Here is a 17,150-nt window from a genome sequence, read left to right on the forward strand (position 1 = left end):
ATTATATGCTCTGTTTTTGCTGCAGAAAAGTCACTAATTGAAAACATGACACCAGGCTTTTTTCACTAGTTCAGCTTTAATACAAAAAGCTGTATAAATTCACCTGCAAAGAATGACATGCTCTAGCATATCCCCTCCCTGCTCAAACCATCAGCTGGCAGAACTGTAACACACTTTAAGTTCACAGTTTTCACAATGCTGAAGCCAATTCAGGTTTGCAGAGAAGGTTGGGTTTTTGCTCAGCTAATGCTTTGTATTACATTGATAGGCATTGTGTGCATTACTCTGCCATAAATAATTTAAGTGCATTGACACCAACTTAAAAGCTGTTACTATTCACTGTGTATTACACTGATGGTCAAACGAGCTACACAACTGTGCAAAACCTGCAGGGCCACTGTACATATAAATATATACATCTAATAATTTAAGTGTTGGGAATGTATCTCATTTGCTTATTCCCATTTCCTGTTCTTCCAAAGCATTAGCCTTCTGCACTGAGGTCTTTCCAGAGGCTTGCCTGTGGTTTAATATTGCATTCCAGATTCTGCAGCGAAGACCACCCCTATATGAAGGAAAATGGAGAATAGTTAGGGAAAACTCCATCATCTCCATTGCTTTAAAGTGAGCAAGAAGTAAAGCTAGAAATCCCAAGGATAGACCATTTATGGTCTGTCAGTACACAGTACATCAGTCTACAGTACACAGCAAACACTACACTTTTTTAATGGTTACAGCTAAAACTTCCAGGTCAGCCAGGGCTTAACAGAACATGATAAAAGGTCTCGAATCAATGGGTAAGAAAAATAAGTTCTTTATTTTCCACATGATTACATTGTTCTGAAGGGTGCAGAAATAGCTCCCAACCTTGATAAATGCCAGAAGTCTGATGGCTTGAAGCACCCTCAGTGCAATTGTTTCGGTTAAGACGTGAAAAACTTTAACAGAAAATCCAGATGAAATTGAGAGAAGCTGCCTCTGAACTATCACTGGCTTATTTGAATAACTGAACTTCAAATTGAAGTTTTTTTTACAAAATATATTAATTAAGCTCTGAACAATGAACTAACAAGTACTTTCTTACCGCAGTTGAAGATATTGCAAATCATCTTTGGTGATATCATTAAGGACAGCACTTAGTGTATAATCTTCTTCAGCAAACTAAAAGGCAAATTTATTCATAAATTATTACTTCTTCTTTGAAACCAATCTGCTAATTATGACTACAGTGACCTTTTCTAAAAGGTGGGGGTTCTTTTTACCCTCTTAATGGCATCCAAGTCTGCTCCTTGTTGTTTCAGCCACTTCATGAGCTCAGGGTCGGCATTTTCTCTAAAAGTCGCTGCAGACCACTGAGAGTCTTTAACAGAAAACAAACATAAAGGTTAATATACCTCAAAACCAGGGCAAAAGTGGCAGTTCTCAGTTTACTGAAGCTTGAACGATATAGTTTTTCATCCTTTTGACAAAGATGTGATCCCATATATTTGTGTGCAACTGTCAAAATATGCAGTATCTCCTCATACCTTTAGGTTTAAGTTTTAATTGAAGCAAGTGTAGTTCCTGAGTCTTCTGCTCCAAAGATTGTCGTAAGAGGGTCTGATACTCTTTCTCCTTCTGAACAAGGTGTTCCAAAAGCCTGGCAGCATATGAGAGAGAGCAAACACCACCACACTGAGAATAAGTAGCTGAAAAAAATACTTATCATTTTTAATGACTACCACAGGACAGAGACACTTGAGAGATACTGTCATAAGTAACATCTTTTATGGCTTACAGATTTCATTTCAGTTGTCTGAGACTCACTTAGGGGTGGCATTTGAAGGCTTTCACCTGCAGAATTTAATAAATAGCTTGTAAATTCTGTTCCTGCTGTTTTGCAGCCTCCTTGGGAAGAGTTGCTGCCTTTATACTGTAATTTACTCTGAACAGTGTAACACTGATGTTTTACCAGGGACTTTCTGATCACAGATTCACATCACATCCACAAGGAAGAATGGGACCTTCAGCTGTTAACACACCAGCAGCAGCCTACAGATGTAACCTGTGAGAAACAGGGCAGGGGCTCTGCTGAGCTATGCTTGTGCTCATTAGTGGGCAGCTTGTCCCATGAGGACAGAGCTGCTCTGGCCTTTGCTTGCAGGAACAGCCTTAAGGCACTGACACCAAGTCAGGTGGCATCCAAGGAAGTAGGAAGGAAACTGGCACAGTTGCACAAACCTAATTACAGTAGAAATCCAATGTGACATTCTGCAATTAAAAAAATAATTACACAGAAATAAAAATTGTACTGCAGGGTGTTGAGCTGTCATACTGGTACTGCCAGTGTATTCCAAATCCATTTGTGTTCCTGGAAGGTCTCCTTTATCAGGAGGCAATAGGTGAGCAGTACTTATGTTAAGAAAGCACATGTCAATGTAGAAAGCAAAGTCTGAGAGCTTTTCAAAGACTGCCTGAAAATGCTTGCACAGTCTTTACAGGAGAGTTACCTTAAGGTCTCGTGTTTAAGTCTGCCCAGCTCCTGGTTGAGCTGCTGCTGAGCCTCATGTGACACCACAGAGCTAAGGGTGCTGATTCCAGATGTGATGGCGGGATCCTCAGCCCCGTTTTGTTCAGAGGGCTGGAAACTGTCCTCCACTTCCTCACCATCCTTGTCCCCACCTTCCGTTTCTGATGCTGGCTCGAAGTGAGCACGAAGCTCTGGTAAAAGAAAAGAGGGTAAGGATAGGATTTTTTTGACAAGTTTTTTCCAGAAGTATTGCAGTTTGTTCTTTATTACTGTGGGTGGGGAGCTTCAGCTGAGGCAGTGGCTGTTTGCACAATGTGCTTTGCTGCCTCCCTGCTCACTATTGCAATAAAGTCTTACGTGAGCTGGACCACAGATTCTCTGGCATCAGCTCTGTCTGAAATGAATGGTGCTGCAGTGCACCAGTAGAGGTAGGTAGCTCTAGATCACAGTCATAGAGGGGACAAATATCATGATTTGAATAATAAGACAGTTAATAAAATATGCTAATGAGAAACTCCTGAAAGCTTACTTTTTTCTAAATTGTGAAAAAAAAAAGTTGTTTTCCCCTAATGCCTTGGACCAAAGACTTTACAAAGCTTTCCTCTCCTCCAGGTAGCATTTTAACCCCAGTCCTCTAAACTTGCTGCAGGTGGCCACCCTTCTCACCAAAGAATAGCTGCCCTTTTTCTGGTACAAATGAAGTCTTAAAAGATTTGGCCAATTTGGCTTTAAAGCCATGGCAACTTAGGATTGCAAGGGTTCACCTCCCTAGAGTGCTGTCAGAACATTCTTACACAGGAAGGGGTGCTCAGCACTTCAGGGAGTTACAAAACTACTTGCAAATTTCCAACTTAACTTATTCCTAGACAGTTCTTTGTAATGTATCCTCCTGCTGGCGATTTTTCCGACGACGGTCCATCTCTGGGCCAGAATCCTCCTCCTCCTATTAATGCACTCCCTTCTACACATCTGTTCCACACCTCAGTATAATTTTTCAGAACATATAACCAAATCTGCAGTGTTACCCACCCTGGATGTCATTAACATGTGGTAGAAAGTCATCTTCTTTCTTACTAGAAAATCTCCAGCTTGGACTGAATTTAATTTGCCTTTTTGGTCATGTGGGTGCATGGATTTTGCACCCACACTGGAGGTGCAGAACCACTGCGGTTCTCTCCTCATTATGTGCTTTTGTACTGAAAGTACAGCATTAATCCTCCAGATCAACACTTCTTTCTCTGCAACACTCTGACCCCATGCCTTTGATGAGTGGCGCTTGGGATGCAGTTAATGGCATGCTGACAGATTAAACATCTAAACCGTTCCATTTGCTGTAACTCTTTGATATGTAAAAAACCTTTTTTTGAAAAAAGGATTGCTTTCAGCTGCTTTGATTTACCTGGAATAAGAATAGTGACTGCTGCTTGGACTGCACGGCGGATTATGTTATCCATTGCAAACATCCAGTGGGGTCTTATTAAGTGATTTCTTAATACTTTGTTCACCTGTAAATGTAGCAGCAAACAACATTTGCTCACACCTTAGGAGAGAGAATCTTGTTTTTCAATAGTCACAGTAAAGCTTTATAAGGTAACAACTGCATACAGCACTGAAACTCTCCCACCTTTCAAAATCTAAACAACAAATTTGACAGTTTTAGGCTACAGCTTTCAAACATTTCAAACCAGACTGTGACATTCAAACCCTTCTAGAGTGCAAGGAGGAAGAGGAGTGAGGAACAGTGCAGAAGCTCCGAACCAACCCCTGGGGTAAGCTCTGTCCAGGAGCAACCTGATGTAGAGGAAGTTGTCCCTGCCCATGGCAGGGGGGTTGGAAATAGGTCATCTTTAAGGTCTCTTCCAACCCAAACTATTCTGTGATTCTATGAAGAATTCTTCTCCCCCTGCACTAGGAAAGGAACTCACCGCATCCTGGAATCCAAACAGTACCAGATGAATCTGATTGATGGAAGTGCTGTCAAAGTCCAAATCCATTTTCAACTTGGATATGGTAGAAGCCATCACTCTCTGCTCAGGAGAGTGTATGAAGTCCCTTAAAATCCCAATAATCTGCTTGATGTGGGCCACTGAAAGTTGCAGTTCTTCAGAGCTCTGGAGAAAAGATAATGAACGTATATCAAGTAAACATCTAATTACTAGCATTCATATTTTTAGGGTTACATAGCTTTGCTTATGTATATTTCTCACTGATGCAGAGAAACCATAGAACTTTCATTTCTGCAAAGTCTCTAGTTTTTACCTTTTCCTAACAAGAAAATTTTTCAATAGTAACTTCTATTTTCTGAAAAAGAAATTATGTCTACTGCTACTGTGGCTGTCACAAAGGGAAGAGGCTGCAGAATGTATCTACAGATTTCCACAATGTACTGCAGAGGGCAGCTCTCCTCCATAAAAACAGCACAGTGAGTTGCTAAGAGACCCAATTTTTTTAGATGCTATCCTTTTGAAAAGATGAATATGACTTAAATCTAATTATGCAGACGTTTCATTTCCTTAGGCAAAAAAGTATGTTTATATATGCATTTATCCCAAGTTAGAAAAAGGTCTAAAATGGCAAAGTGATTCACAAGTGTTCATTCTATGATTTGCAGTCCATAACCCCCACAGTGTCCCATAACCATCCAAGTGTCTGTAAGAACAACAATGTGTATAATTAAAAGGTAAAGGGAGAAGTATTACATAAATTATGGAAAAGAGAGGATTACAGTGTTATGAAACAGCTGAAGACTGAAGTAGGACTTGCTCTTACTAAATAATTGTTTATTGTGGAAAAAATTTAGGGTCCTGGTTATTTCTGACTAAGATCTCACACACAAATTTTAGTCCTCTGTAAGGCTATAAGCTATTTGGTAGTTTAAGCAGGCTCCCCTTTATGTGAGTGCAGTCCATGTGAAAAAACACAGCGTTGGTAAGAATAAATGAGGTCAGAGGCACATTAGACGCAGACATTAGAAAAGGCCAAGCCAGCAGCTCTGTTACAGGTGTGTACAGGTGTGTGCCAATGCTTGGCTATGCCTTAAGCAAACATGATTTTTCTTGCTTCTCTTTACAGTCACAAAACATTCCCACTGAACCTTTCCTTCTACAGAAAATCTACTTTAGCTTTTTTAAGCAAAACATACCTATTACTACATGGTGTTCTAGTTCCATGTCCTTAAAAGCCAAAAGAAAACACAATATCAAAACCACCCAACCCACCAACCTCAGTCTCAACAGCCCCATATCAAATGCCCCAACCTTTCCCTCAGATAAAACCAGCCAAAAGCAGCAGCCAAAAGCTGGTGTTTGCTATCCCTTCAGACAACAGCAAATGGCTTACACAGTTACAGGTCTCAGAGATAAAAGATATTCACAGAAGAAACAATCCAAGCACCCTCATCTATTAGTACTACTACCTGTTATTTTCCTTTTACATGGAAAAAGGAGAGCTGAAGTGAAATTACCTGTGCAATACACTCCTGCAAATTGGAAGCAACTTTATCCTGTTCTTCCTTGAGGATTTTATATAGGATTGCTCGGCGTTCACTGTCCTTCCGCAGCAGGAACAGTCCAGAATCCTTATCGTCCACTGAAGGAGAGGCACTCCTGTCCTCCGAGGCCGAGCCCTCATCAGGAACACTGTGTCACCACCGGGCCACACGCACAAGAGAGACCTCAGCATTAGCAACGCAGCAGTACCGTCAGAAGCGAGTAGGGATAGTTCCGAGGTTAAAAAGGGAATTCAAACTACAGCAGCAGATTGATCAGACTGTTAAATGCTAATTCTGAGAGAGAAGGTGGCTCAGATCCTGTGCTGGTTCAAAACCCACTGAAGCCAAAAGCACATGGCTGATTTCACCCTGCTAAGAAGCTGGCATTAATGTCAGTCAGCACCAGTCAGTTTTGGAGAAAGCTGAAACTATTCATTTTTTCTGGACCCATACTGTAACATACTAATTTGAAGGTATTGCTTTGTACTTTGTGAGCTGCAGAACTGTATTTCTGCTTCCCCTTTCCCACATTTTTTTCCATGAGTACAGGGAAGGGTCAACTCTTCACTTGACTCCTGAATCCGTATCCACTTGGTAAATAAGAAGACTGACATTTATTCATTGGAGGGAGTAAAGTATATAAGTACGTGAAAACCTTAAAGGAGAAGAATCATTGATCATTATTAAATATAGACAATATTTACATCAACTGGTAACCTACCTATGCAACTAACTTCCTGTTTAACACGCCTACTTATCTCTAGCCATTATGTGAAAAAAATGACCTCAGATAAAATATAATGTGAATTAAATCCACAAAATCCCTCAAGGATGTCAAGCAACAAGCAAATGCTTTACCTTAGTAAATGGGAAATGGGATGCTTTGTCTGAATCTCTGAAATGGATCTTTTTGTCCTTTCGAAAAACACGTCATGCTGTACATCAGAGTCTGGTGAAACAGAGCCATGCTCACTGCTGCTACTGCCAGCCTGTTCTCCATGGATTGGCAGTGGGAGGGATGTATTACGATTATAATCTACAAACAGACAGAGTAAAATGTGAAACAGAATTAGGCCAAAAAGGGCAACATGCTTGAAACGGTTGTGATCATCTTCAGTGATATCAAGACCTCATTTTGCAAAATGGCTGAGGGAGAGGTAATCTTGCTGACAAAAAGCAGCAATACAACTCAAAATTGTTATATGCATAGGCAATAAAAGCTGCGAACATGTAACTGCTGAACCCGAAGACAGGACACATGAAATGCCATTTTGTTACCCTCTCTCTCTCTCTCACACACACACACACACACACATATATACACACATAGTCCTCCTTAGTGCTGTCCCACAAAGTGGTACAACTGGATACACAGCTGTTTAAAGAGCCTGAATCGAACCAATAGGTTCATTGACTACTCCACCACAGCCATTTCTCTAACCAGAGAATACTCTACTACCTGCCCTCCTCAACTCTGCTCGTGCTAATGGGCATGTAATTCCTCACTCATATGTCCCCCTGCCCTCAGTAAGGACTCTCTCTCAGCACTAGTTAGAAGGAAATCTCTTGTCCCTTTCCAATTCATCTTGAAAGTAAGAAGGAATAAAAAAACCTAGATAATGAGAGCTTGCTGTAATCCCGACTGCCAGTTCGCAGTTGTGTGGTAGGAAAGCTAAGGAAGTTCTTTCAACTCAGGGTGCACACATCCATGGAGCTAAAGTATCACAGAAGTTTTTTTTGATACTTGTCACTACAAATTGTGTAGAGGTGGGGGAGGAAGAGAGCTAAAAGGTAAAAGTTGTTCAGGAAGCTCTGACGGATTCCCTGGCACACGACTGATGTTCAAATGGCTGAGGTTAAACAGTCACAGAAATAAAACAATATAGGCCACCTTGTAAGACCTGTTTCAAGGCTTCTCAGTAGTACAGAAAACTGAGGGTTGCTGTCCCAAGAGTAAGGGCTGAGACTTGCTCTGGGCCACCTTTATTATTGCAAAGAAAAAAGGGGACAGGGACAGACAAGATGGAAAGATGGGAACAAAGTTGAGGAAACTGACAGTGAGGGAAACAGTAGAGGGAGAAGCCAGTGAACTGCTGTAGCTGAGACTGTGCTAACTGCTGGGCCAGGACCTGCCTTAGGCCACCAAACCCACCTTGGAGATGGCTGCAGCAGCCAGCACAGCTCTCCCCAGCTCCAGCATGGCAAAGCACACATACTCTTCTGCAGTCACATTGCCTTTCCTTCTCCTCACCCAACAAACAGTTTTTATAGCATTTGCCCACTCTGTTCATGTCCATGGCCAGCACTGAGCTCACTTCCTGCTGCAGCTCAGTGCTAAACCCTGTAGCATGAGATCCTCACCATCTGAAGGAGATCCATAACCTCATCAATGAGCGGGAGAAGAGAAGAAAGGAGGAAGGCAGAAGGAGGGGGAGGGTGTCCAAAAGACAACTGTGTCTTCCCTGATGTTTGACAAAGAGCCTGTTGCTCCCAGGGCAGCAAACAAGGCAAGGTCCACCCTTTCTAATGCCACACAATTTTTCCAGGAAGATATCCTCAAGCAAGAGCTGAAAGGCCACAAGAGAAAATGATTGCAGTGGGGCAGCGAGGCACAGCCTGGCAACAGCTCCTGAGTGCCACCACCCTGGCTGAGCAGTGGGACCTCTGCCATGACCTCAGGGTAACTGTAGGGACTGGAGTTCTTAGTGTCCCTCAGGACAACAGATGAGGCCCATTTCCTTGCTGAAGCCAATTCAGCTAGGTCTTATAAATTCCTTGCTATGTTTTTCTCCTTAGAATTCGTTCTTTCAAAAGTTCCTTGTTGATAGGGAAAAAGTGCAGAAAGGGAAGTAATTCAATTTGCATAGGGAGTGTGTGTGTATGTGCAGACAGGGGAAAGAAGCAGCAAGATCAATGGCTCTGCCTGTTTATAAATGGCCAGTTCCTCCAAATGCTAATGATTTATTTGGCAGGCCTATATTAAGGTTCATTATCTTATCACTGAAAAAGTGGCTGCTATATCTGGGGGGAGAGGTGAGAAGAAACATGCTATGCAGATAAAACAAAACAGCCCACTAGACAGCTACTTCAGCACCTCTGTGCCAAACTTCCATGCTATGTATCAAGTTTGAAAATGCTGACCCAAACACCTAATAGACCTACATTTTCAGGTGCCAAACATCTACTCTGTAAAACTCAGACCTCTGAAGAGTACATAATTGTGAATCTAAAATGTAGAATTGCTATAGCAAGTCTTCATCAAATGTCATTTTTCTAATTTTAATTTAATACAAAAGAGGCATTTATTTATGGGGAGAGGAAAAATGGCCTTGAGAGATTTCAGCATGCAAAACACAAAATAAACAAGACATCATATTTTCTTGGCATTATTAAATTTAAATATGGGTAATTACAAATCACAGGCACTTTCAACAGCTGAGTTCCTGCTGCTTTCCTGGCTCAAGCAATGTTCTTTGTAAAAGGGAATGCTTAATGATTCCAATCTTTTATATAACACTTAATGATGATGTTGACTTGGATTTGGCTGATAATTCCTTACCTGAAGGCTTGAATGCAATTCTGCCTTTCTTGCCCTTGTTTACTTGCTTCAGGAAGGAATCTCTGAGCAAATCAGATGCTGTAACACGTTTACTAGGATCAGGTTCAAAACAGAGCAAAATAAAGGCCCTTGTTTCAGCAGACACCGATTCTGGAATTTCAGGATGAATTTTAAACATCCCAACCTACAAGTAAAACAGAAGTACTAATTATTTTTCCTAAAATGCAAGGAGACCATAGGCCAAAGCTTTCTTATATGATCTCTCACACTTTTCTTGGCTCTTGTGGAAAAGGAGTGATCCAGGTACCCACACAGAGCAGTGAAGTGACAACGAGGTTCTAATCCTGTTTTACTTCATTGCAAACATGGTGTGAATATCCATGTGATACTAAACAAATGTCAAGGTATGGATGTATCTAACCATGTGCTTTCAAGCAATCTCAGGATCTGGGCATTATCCACACCAAGTGCTTCAAACACTGCTTCTCTTACCAGCCACAAATCCCTCCAGTTATTGCACAGGCTTCCCATCACCCCTGCCCAGGACTGTGTCTCAGTTGCTGCCTCCTCCAGCACATTCATGCCCAGGAACAGGAATAATTTCCTCCACTAGCACTGACTGCCTGAGGCTGCACCTGTTCTGCTCCCACTGCTGCCAAATTTCCTTGCACAAATACTCTCAGTGACCTTGCCAGACCTTGTCGCCACCCCTGGACTAGGGCCAGATGTCTTTCCCTAGTCTTTCAGTGTTGTTTAACTGAAAATCACATGGTGTCCAAAGGTTTACCAAGACCCTTGTTAAACCTTTCTTTAAGTAATGACTCTTTAAAGTCACTACTTAAAAACAGTCTCTTTTAAGACTCTTTCTTTAAGTAATGAAAAATGTTCTTCTACAGGTTGCTCTCTAGTGATCTTTCCAGCTCTCTCTCTGCCTTCTTAGTTTCTAATGTCAATCTGGCATAACTGTTTTGCAGCAAGAGCTGTACAACCCATGTGCACTGTATGGCGCGTGTCTGGTGGGATTACAGCTTGTAGTCTCAGCATCTTTACACAAAACACATTCTGGAGAACAAACACAAAGATAGGGGCCACAAGGGAGACAGCTGCCCAGCAGTTAAACAAGTGCCAGCTGCTTTCAAATAATCTTATTATACAGCTGCATTAACACACTGTGGCACCATTAGGCACTCACAATAGTGGTTCAGCTTCAATGCAAGCTGAAGCAAAAAATGCTGAGCAGTCGTGCCTCTGTTTGAATGACAGTGCAGAAATAAAATGCTAATAGTGCATTAAGACCTTCTGAGCCATGACTCTGAGCACATTCAAGACTCAGGATTTCCTGCATGTAACATTTTTAAAATACACAACTCGATAACCTCTACAATTAAATTGATGCATTGAATAAAGAAACTGAATAAATAAATAAATACATGTTGCATCCTGTTGGCAGGGTATCACTGCTATACATTTACCTTGCCTGATGAAGCATCTTTATCTGATTTGTAAAACCACACACACATTTTGGACAGTGTTTTATAAACGGGGTAGATACAGTTTCACCACTTAAAAAAATGCCAGCCCAAGCAGGATTTTGGCTTTGGAGCAGAGAGGGAAGACATCCACCAGCTTGCTGTGCTCTGAAAACTGCTTTTGATCAGTCTGTCTCTTGTGGCCAGCCCACTCCTCTGTGTGCACTCCAGGGACAGGCTCACACAACCAGCTTCAGCTGGGGCAGTGTCAGATGCTGATAGCACTCCGATGGTACCTTTATGTACTTAACAAAAATCTAGGAAAGCCCAAACCAGGACCAGGCAATCTGAAAGCTTGTCTCTGATCTTAATCTCTGTGGCCTAAGAGGATTAAGTTTTGTCACAAGCATCCAGAAATTCTGTGGCAACATTACTTTATTTTGTCTCTATTGAATGCCATTTGTTAGTGCTCCTTTCACCAGACACAGATGCACAGATTCTATGCTCATAGATGAAACACCACACAACACACACCCAGCCAGGAACTATTTCCAGTTCTTGGTTTACTCTAGCCTCTTTTCTCTTCTTTGTCCAACTCTCTGGTCATTTGCAATTTCTATAGTGACTGCACAGCCACACTTAGACCCTCCACCTCCTCACCTGCCCTATGCACAACAGAGCATCCATTTTACTATACAGACAAAGAAAACATGGTTTGCAATTTATGGTGCCTAGCTGGACACAGTTCCAAGCAGGTTCCAGCAGAGCCAAGAAACAGAAAACAAAAACAAATGCCTGACTGTAGCACATTAACACAGTCTGCAATAAGAATGCTAAAAAGTTTGCCACATCCTTGAAGAAAAAAAGGCATGAAATGTATTTTAAAAATGACAGTTCTGAAACTTCAGAACACATCTCTGTAGTCTGGAAGTGCTTATCAGCAGTAGGCAGGGACAGGCACGATCCTGCCAGAGCTCACCTTGTGAACCTGCACAGAGAACCAGCCTCCAGAACTGAACCAGAACTTCCAGACAGTTCAATAAACTCTGCTGAAAAATAAGATGTGTAACTCACTGAACTGTTCAGCTACATGCCAGGTACATAAGATGAAAAGGCATCTGCCAACAGAACTGTACCTGACATTTACAGCCATGTGCAAAAGTCTCTTTCCATGGCTCCCTCAGGAAAGCTTTAGTGAGCCAAACCACATTCATCCAGGTAGCTTCTTCTGAGGTATGTCACCAATTGACAGCACTATGGTGACGTATTTTACCATTGAAATAACTACATCAAAACCCACAATAACCTCTTTCTTTGCCTTTTACCTGCAGTGCATGGGACAACTCACAGGGCTATTATGATGTATGGCATTACATGTCATGCTGAACCGCAGCCCAGATCACTATACCTACTGATAAAGATCTGATTTTGCCACCATGGTTCCATCAATTATTAATACTAATGTCCACATGGTAACATTCAACAACATACACTAAAGAATTACAACATTGGTAATTTAAAGCAGTTTGCTGGGTTATGGATGGGATATTTTCCCCATTATAAGAATGAGGACTCTGAAGCAAAAGTGAAAACTTAAGTACTTTGGTAAAGGTCTACACAAGCCAAGGGAAGAACCAAAAATTTTTAATCTGCATATTTGACAAATAATCACATCATAGCTTTTACACTACTGTTAGTTTTAGAGTCAGAACAAGCAACTTTTTTCAAACATTTATTATCAAAAGTGTCTGAAGAATTCTCAAGTGTTAATTTGTGCATTTGAAAACAGATACAGTATGAGAAATCAAGTACTAAAGACAACAGCTTACAGAGAAGGAAGTTCTGATCTGAAGGACTTAGAATGAAAAATACAGAGTATTCTACTCCTTTAGTACACACTGGAAATCCTGAAAAGCTACCCCCCTGCCCTCATCCATCATATCTTCCTAACAGAAGAATGTTGCACAGACTGGACCTTTGAAAGACAAGGCGGGCAGATACCCTGGGCAGATACTTAAATAACTTCTTTGTCATTACTGGAGAGACTGGTTACAAGAAGGAAATCATAAACCAAGAGCAGGAGATGACAGAAGTAAGACAGTAGAGAATATTAGTTTTCATACGTCTTCACTTATTTTTCAGATTGCTGCTCTGAGTCATGACCTAGTTCCAGCACAAAAATAACTGATCACCCCTAGAGCAATACAGCTTAGAGCAGAGAAGAATCATTCAGTGAGAGCCAAAAACACAGGTCAGACTGTGGCTTTGTGCAAAAGAACCCATGTCACAAAATGTTACTACCAATTAATACTATAAAATAAGTTAGTATTTGAATTTATTTTTTTTTATTGCTCTAAAGCAATGAAGCTGTATTTACTTTAAACATTGCAGCTTGAGGCTCCCCTAGTTCATGGAATGGAGGTTTGCCTGTTGCCATTTCGATGATGGTGCAGCCCAGTGACCAGATATCAGCTGGTGCACCATATCCTCGTGGTCCTTTATCGATGATTTCTGGAGCCATGTACTGCAAGGTTCCTAGTCAGGACAAAAAGAACAGTCAAGTGTATAGTCTTCATTCTTATGGAAGAGAATTAACACACTACTCAGCAAGCCAAAAACTGTCAAATGCCACCTGTATAACATAAATACTCGATTTCCTGAATCAGCACTGAAAACTTGACATAAACTTATATTTTAACATCTTTTTATATGCTACCTGTTTGCCCCTCCTTTCTAACACAAGGTTTCAAACTGCTAAAAGTATATTCACCACATATTCCAAAAGCTTCCCCAGAACACAAAATTACATCAACAATTTTTGCAGAAACCAAATTTTAAAGATTATGCAATTTTAAAGATTATTTTCATTATGTAAGAGATAATGAAAATCTGCAGTGACATTTCCTCATGAGAATAATTTTTCATATTTTTACGCCAATAATGCGAACATCAGTGACAGAGAATTTAAAACCGTTAGTTTGAAAAGAAGCTATTTTTGTAAATATAAGACAATTAGGGAACCCATCATAATTTATTTGGAATTCCAGGAAGTCTTGGATGTGCTTGGGATTTCTGACATCCAAGGTTAGCCAAAAAAAACGAACACCAAACATGTTGGAACTTCTAAAGCTAACTAAACCTGTTGAAATTTCTAAAGCTATACATGGTGACAAAGTAGACAATCTGCCTGTAGACAATCTGCCTGTAATACTAGTTATAATAATGATAAATAAAAAATACAGTAAAAGAATAAATAAAAGTTGGTCAATTCGAAATAACTGACATTGAACCATACACTAACCCAGCTCATGAGGTATTTACAGGAAGGGTCCACATCACCAGCAGAAACCTCTGGATGTTCTGAGTGTTTTGAACACTACAGTATTTTCTCCACCTGAATTTCTACCAGCTCTGTTATGACATCTTTAAATTATTTTCTTCTTAAGAATGCAATAAGACTACATCGTGGTAAAGCTATGAACTATTAAGTAAAAGACATCTGGTGAAGAAAAAAGGGTATCACTGTGTTCATTCAATGTGACTGCTGCAGAATGGAAGTTTAAGCCACAGTTTTGCCCTAGGCTGTGTGTCTTGAAAGGAGGGATATAATGTTTAAACCACTAGAAGTCTGATTCTTCCCATCATGTGATTTTATTACATAATGCATGAAAACCAGGGTTTATGTACTGAGTTATGGAACAAAACAAATTGAAAGAGACCTTTTAAGACTCTCTGGGATATAGCTACCTGCTTACTGATTTTAAATGATAATTTAAGTAAAATATTTATTCTCATGGCAAATTACATCTCGAAGGCACAAACAGGGCTGCAAACATGCAAGAGAACAAAGAAGGGCACAAGGAAAGATTTACCTCTTTTTATTACAGTATGGTGACATTTCTTTAGATGCCATTTCTCCATACATCATCTCTAATAATAACTAGTTGCTAAAAAGGCACCAAGGAGTATATAAAATACAGGCAAAGAGAGAATGATTTTTCCTTAGTACCTGCTCTAACCGTAATAGCAATCAGCCATAATAGTGGTTTCCTGGGCAAAAATTAAATTTTGGACTATGACTTTTAATAGCCACAAAAGCATCTTCCACCATTACTTCAATTTTTACCTTATGGAACCCCTTCATATATCTAAAGTCTTCAGAATAACCTGCAGAAATGAGCACCACGTGGTAGTGCAACTCTTTTCCATGGAATGTAACTGTATTGAACCAGTCTAAAAAATGGCAAGGACAAACATTACAGGAAAAACCTGAAAATACTTTTTCAGATACTACAAGAGACCTGTACATATTAGAGAATTATCAATCCAGCTGCATAAGCAAGATGATTGACAAGAAAATTATTTTTTGAAATCAGTTGTTTGAGAAGCACTTACAGGAATGCTTCAATAGCCAGCATTTAACCAGCTCTGTTCAGATATAATGTCATCTATGTATCTGTTGTGGCATCTCTAAACTGAAGAGATTGCTTCTTGTAGCTCTTAATTTCTTAACAAAACAAATAAATGTTGCATTTGTGATTATCAACAGGACAAATAATTTTTTTTCTTCTCTTTAAGGAGCTTCTAACTTAATTTGATTCTAACTACAATCTTTACAGCTTGGAAGGGAACTGATTTGTTTAAAATGCCTGCACATGGGAAGCTGATCTGATAAGACACTGATGCAGACATCACATGCTGTGTTCAGATCATGATGTAATATAGGCCTAGTTTCCAATTCACAAGCTTTGCTAATAATGAGTAAAAAAAGCTTAGAAAGGCAAGTTACTTCGGAACCTTAAGAATTTAATTTTCATTTGTACCATTTATTTAAACTGCAGGCCAGTAAGAGGCTTGTGATACCAGCCTTTGCATAAGGCCATGTAACAAAAAAAACCCATCATGCTACCCTGTATCTTCAGTGATCACAGAACTGAGCAATTATGTGACCATATATTCGTTTTTCAATGTGCAGTTTCACCTGGTGCTTGGCAATTTTTGTTTTCTCCAATTACAAGTCTTTACAACAATGTTGTATTGAAAGCTTTTCTGTAACACATCAGCCTAACATTTTTATGTAAACTTCTTTTTACTTTTGTTGCCATAACACCGAGTTAGTCAGTGGGTTGGGTTTTATAATTAACGCCTCAAAACTGAAAGTATTTACAAGCTTGAGTTTGGTTTTCTGCACTTTTAAACATACATCCAGAAAGTGTGCATGTATGAGTTACTAATATCAGGATTATTAAATGAAAAAGTTGCTGTATTCAAGTGTTTCCAGATGTAACTGCAACAAATCAACTGTTAGTTAATGAAAAACACTTAGAAGAAAAACTATTACCCCATCACACTTAAAAAATGGAGGGGAAAAAAAAGTAAATTGGAAAAAAATTACATTTAAAAAAATAGAAGGATATCAACTCTGTGTTTATGGTAATCATATTCCCATTGACTCTTCCCTGAAAACAGAGACCTAATAGTGTTTTCATCACAAATCCAAAGAGCCTTTTGGTTCTAATGCAAAATCTATCACAAACCCCCTGATAAACTCTGCTAAATTCATCTCACCTGTAAACGTTTCAGTGCATGGATTGATTCCTGCCAGACGTTTGGAAGTACCAAAATCAGATATCTTAACCACGCCACTATAGGTGTTCACCAAAACATTATCCCCCTGTGGTTTGAATAGGAGAGAGAGAGGGAAGGCAGGGAGCAAGGGGAGACAGATGAATACAGATTCTAAATCTCAATAAAACTCCTTCAAGTTTGCAGTTATCTTTGTAATATACTTTTCTACAAAGGAATTTTCCAGGAGCACCAGGGAGAAGGGGTTGGTTTATACTTTCCTTTTGTTTTAAGCTTCCACGAAATCCTATTAAAAATTCTACTTCAGATCAGAGTAAAACTAACTGAAGTAAATAAGATAAAAAGCAAATCAAACAAGACACACCGAAGGAAAATTTACCTTTATATCTCTGTGTACAATCTGGTTCTCATGGAGATACTTAAGGCCTTCCAGAATCTGCTTGGTGTAAAATTTAATTGTAGGTTCTTTCATTGGGCCCCACTTAGATCTTAAGAGAGCTGAGAGGCTGCCTACAAGAGATTAAGAAGAAAGTGTGG

General features: G+C 39.9%; 1 protein-coding gene across 6 annotated transcripts in view; it reads right to left on the reverse strand.

Annotated features, from left to right (window-relative positions):
• Positions 1–57: 57 nt before the first annotated feature.
• Positions 58–17,150, reverse strand: part of MAP3K15 (mitogen-activated protein kinase kinase kinase 15) — an 83,501-nt gene continuing 66,408 nt past the window's right edge. For 5 of the 6 annotated variants that reach the window (XM_064646727.1, XM_064646726.1, XM_064646730.1 and 2 more), the window contains 13 exons: positions 16,993–17,123; positions 16,596–16,701; positions 13,405–13,562; positions 9,559–9,742; positions 6,858–7,035; positions 5,973–6,147; positions 4,435–4,620; positions 3,909–4,014; positions 2,490–2,700; positions 1,527–1,639; positions 1,263–1,360; positions 1,085–1,161; positions 58–565 (listed from right to left, as the gene is read on the reverse strand). In XM_064646727.1, the coding sequence (XP_064502797.1) occupies positions 448–565; positions 1,085–1,161; positions 1,263–1,360; positions 1,527–1,639; positions 2,490–2,700; positions 3,909–4,014; positions 4,435–4,620; positions 5,973–6,147; positions 6,858–7,035; positions 9,559–9,742; positions 13,405–13,562; positions 16,596–16,701; positions 16,993–17,123 (1,841 nt within the window). In that variant the 3' untranslated portion in view covers positions 58–447. Of the gene's footprint in view, positions 566–1,084; positions 1,162–1,262; positions 1,361–1,526; positions 1,640–2,489; positions 2,701–3,908; positions 4,015–4,434; positions 4,621–5,972; positions 6,148–6,857; positions 7,036–9,558; positions 9,743–13,404; positions 13,563–16,595; positions 16,702–16,992; positions 17,124–17,150 lie in introns of those variants that run through there. The other variant, XM_064646729.1, reaches the window with a different exon arrangement.

This window comes from Pseudopipra pipra, chromosome 2 (genome assembly GCF_036250125.1).
Source record: "Pseudopipra pipra isolate bDixPip1 chromosome 2, bDixPip1.hap1, whole genome shotgun sequence".
Classification (NCBI taxonomy): Eukaryota; Metazoa; Chordata; class Aves; order Passeriformes; family Pipridae; genus Pseudopipra; species Pseudopipra pipra.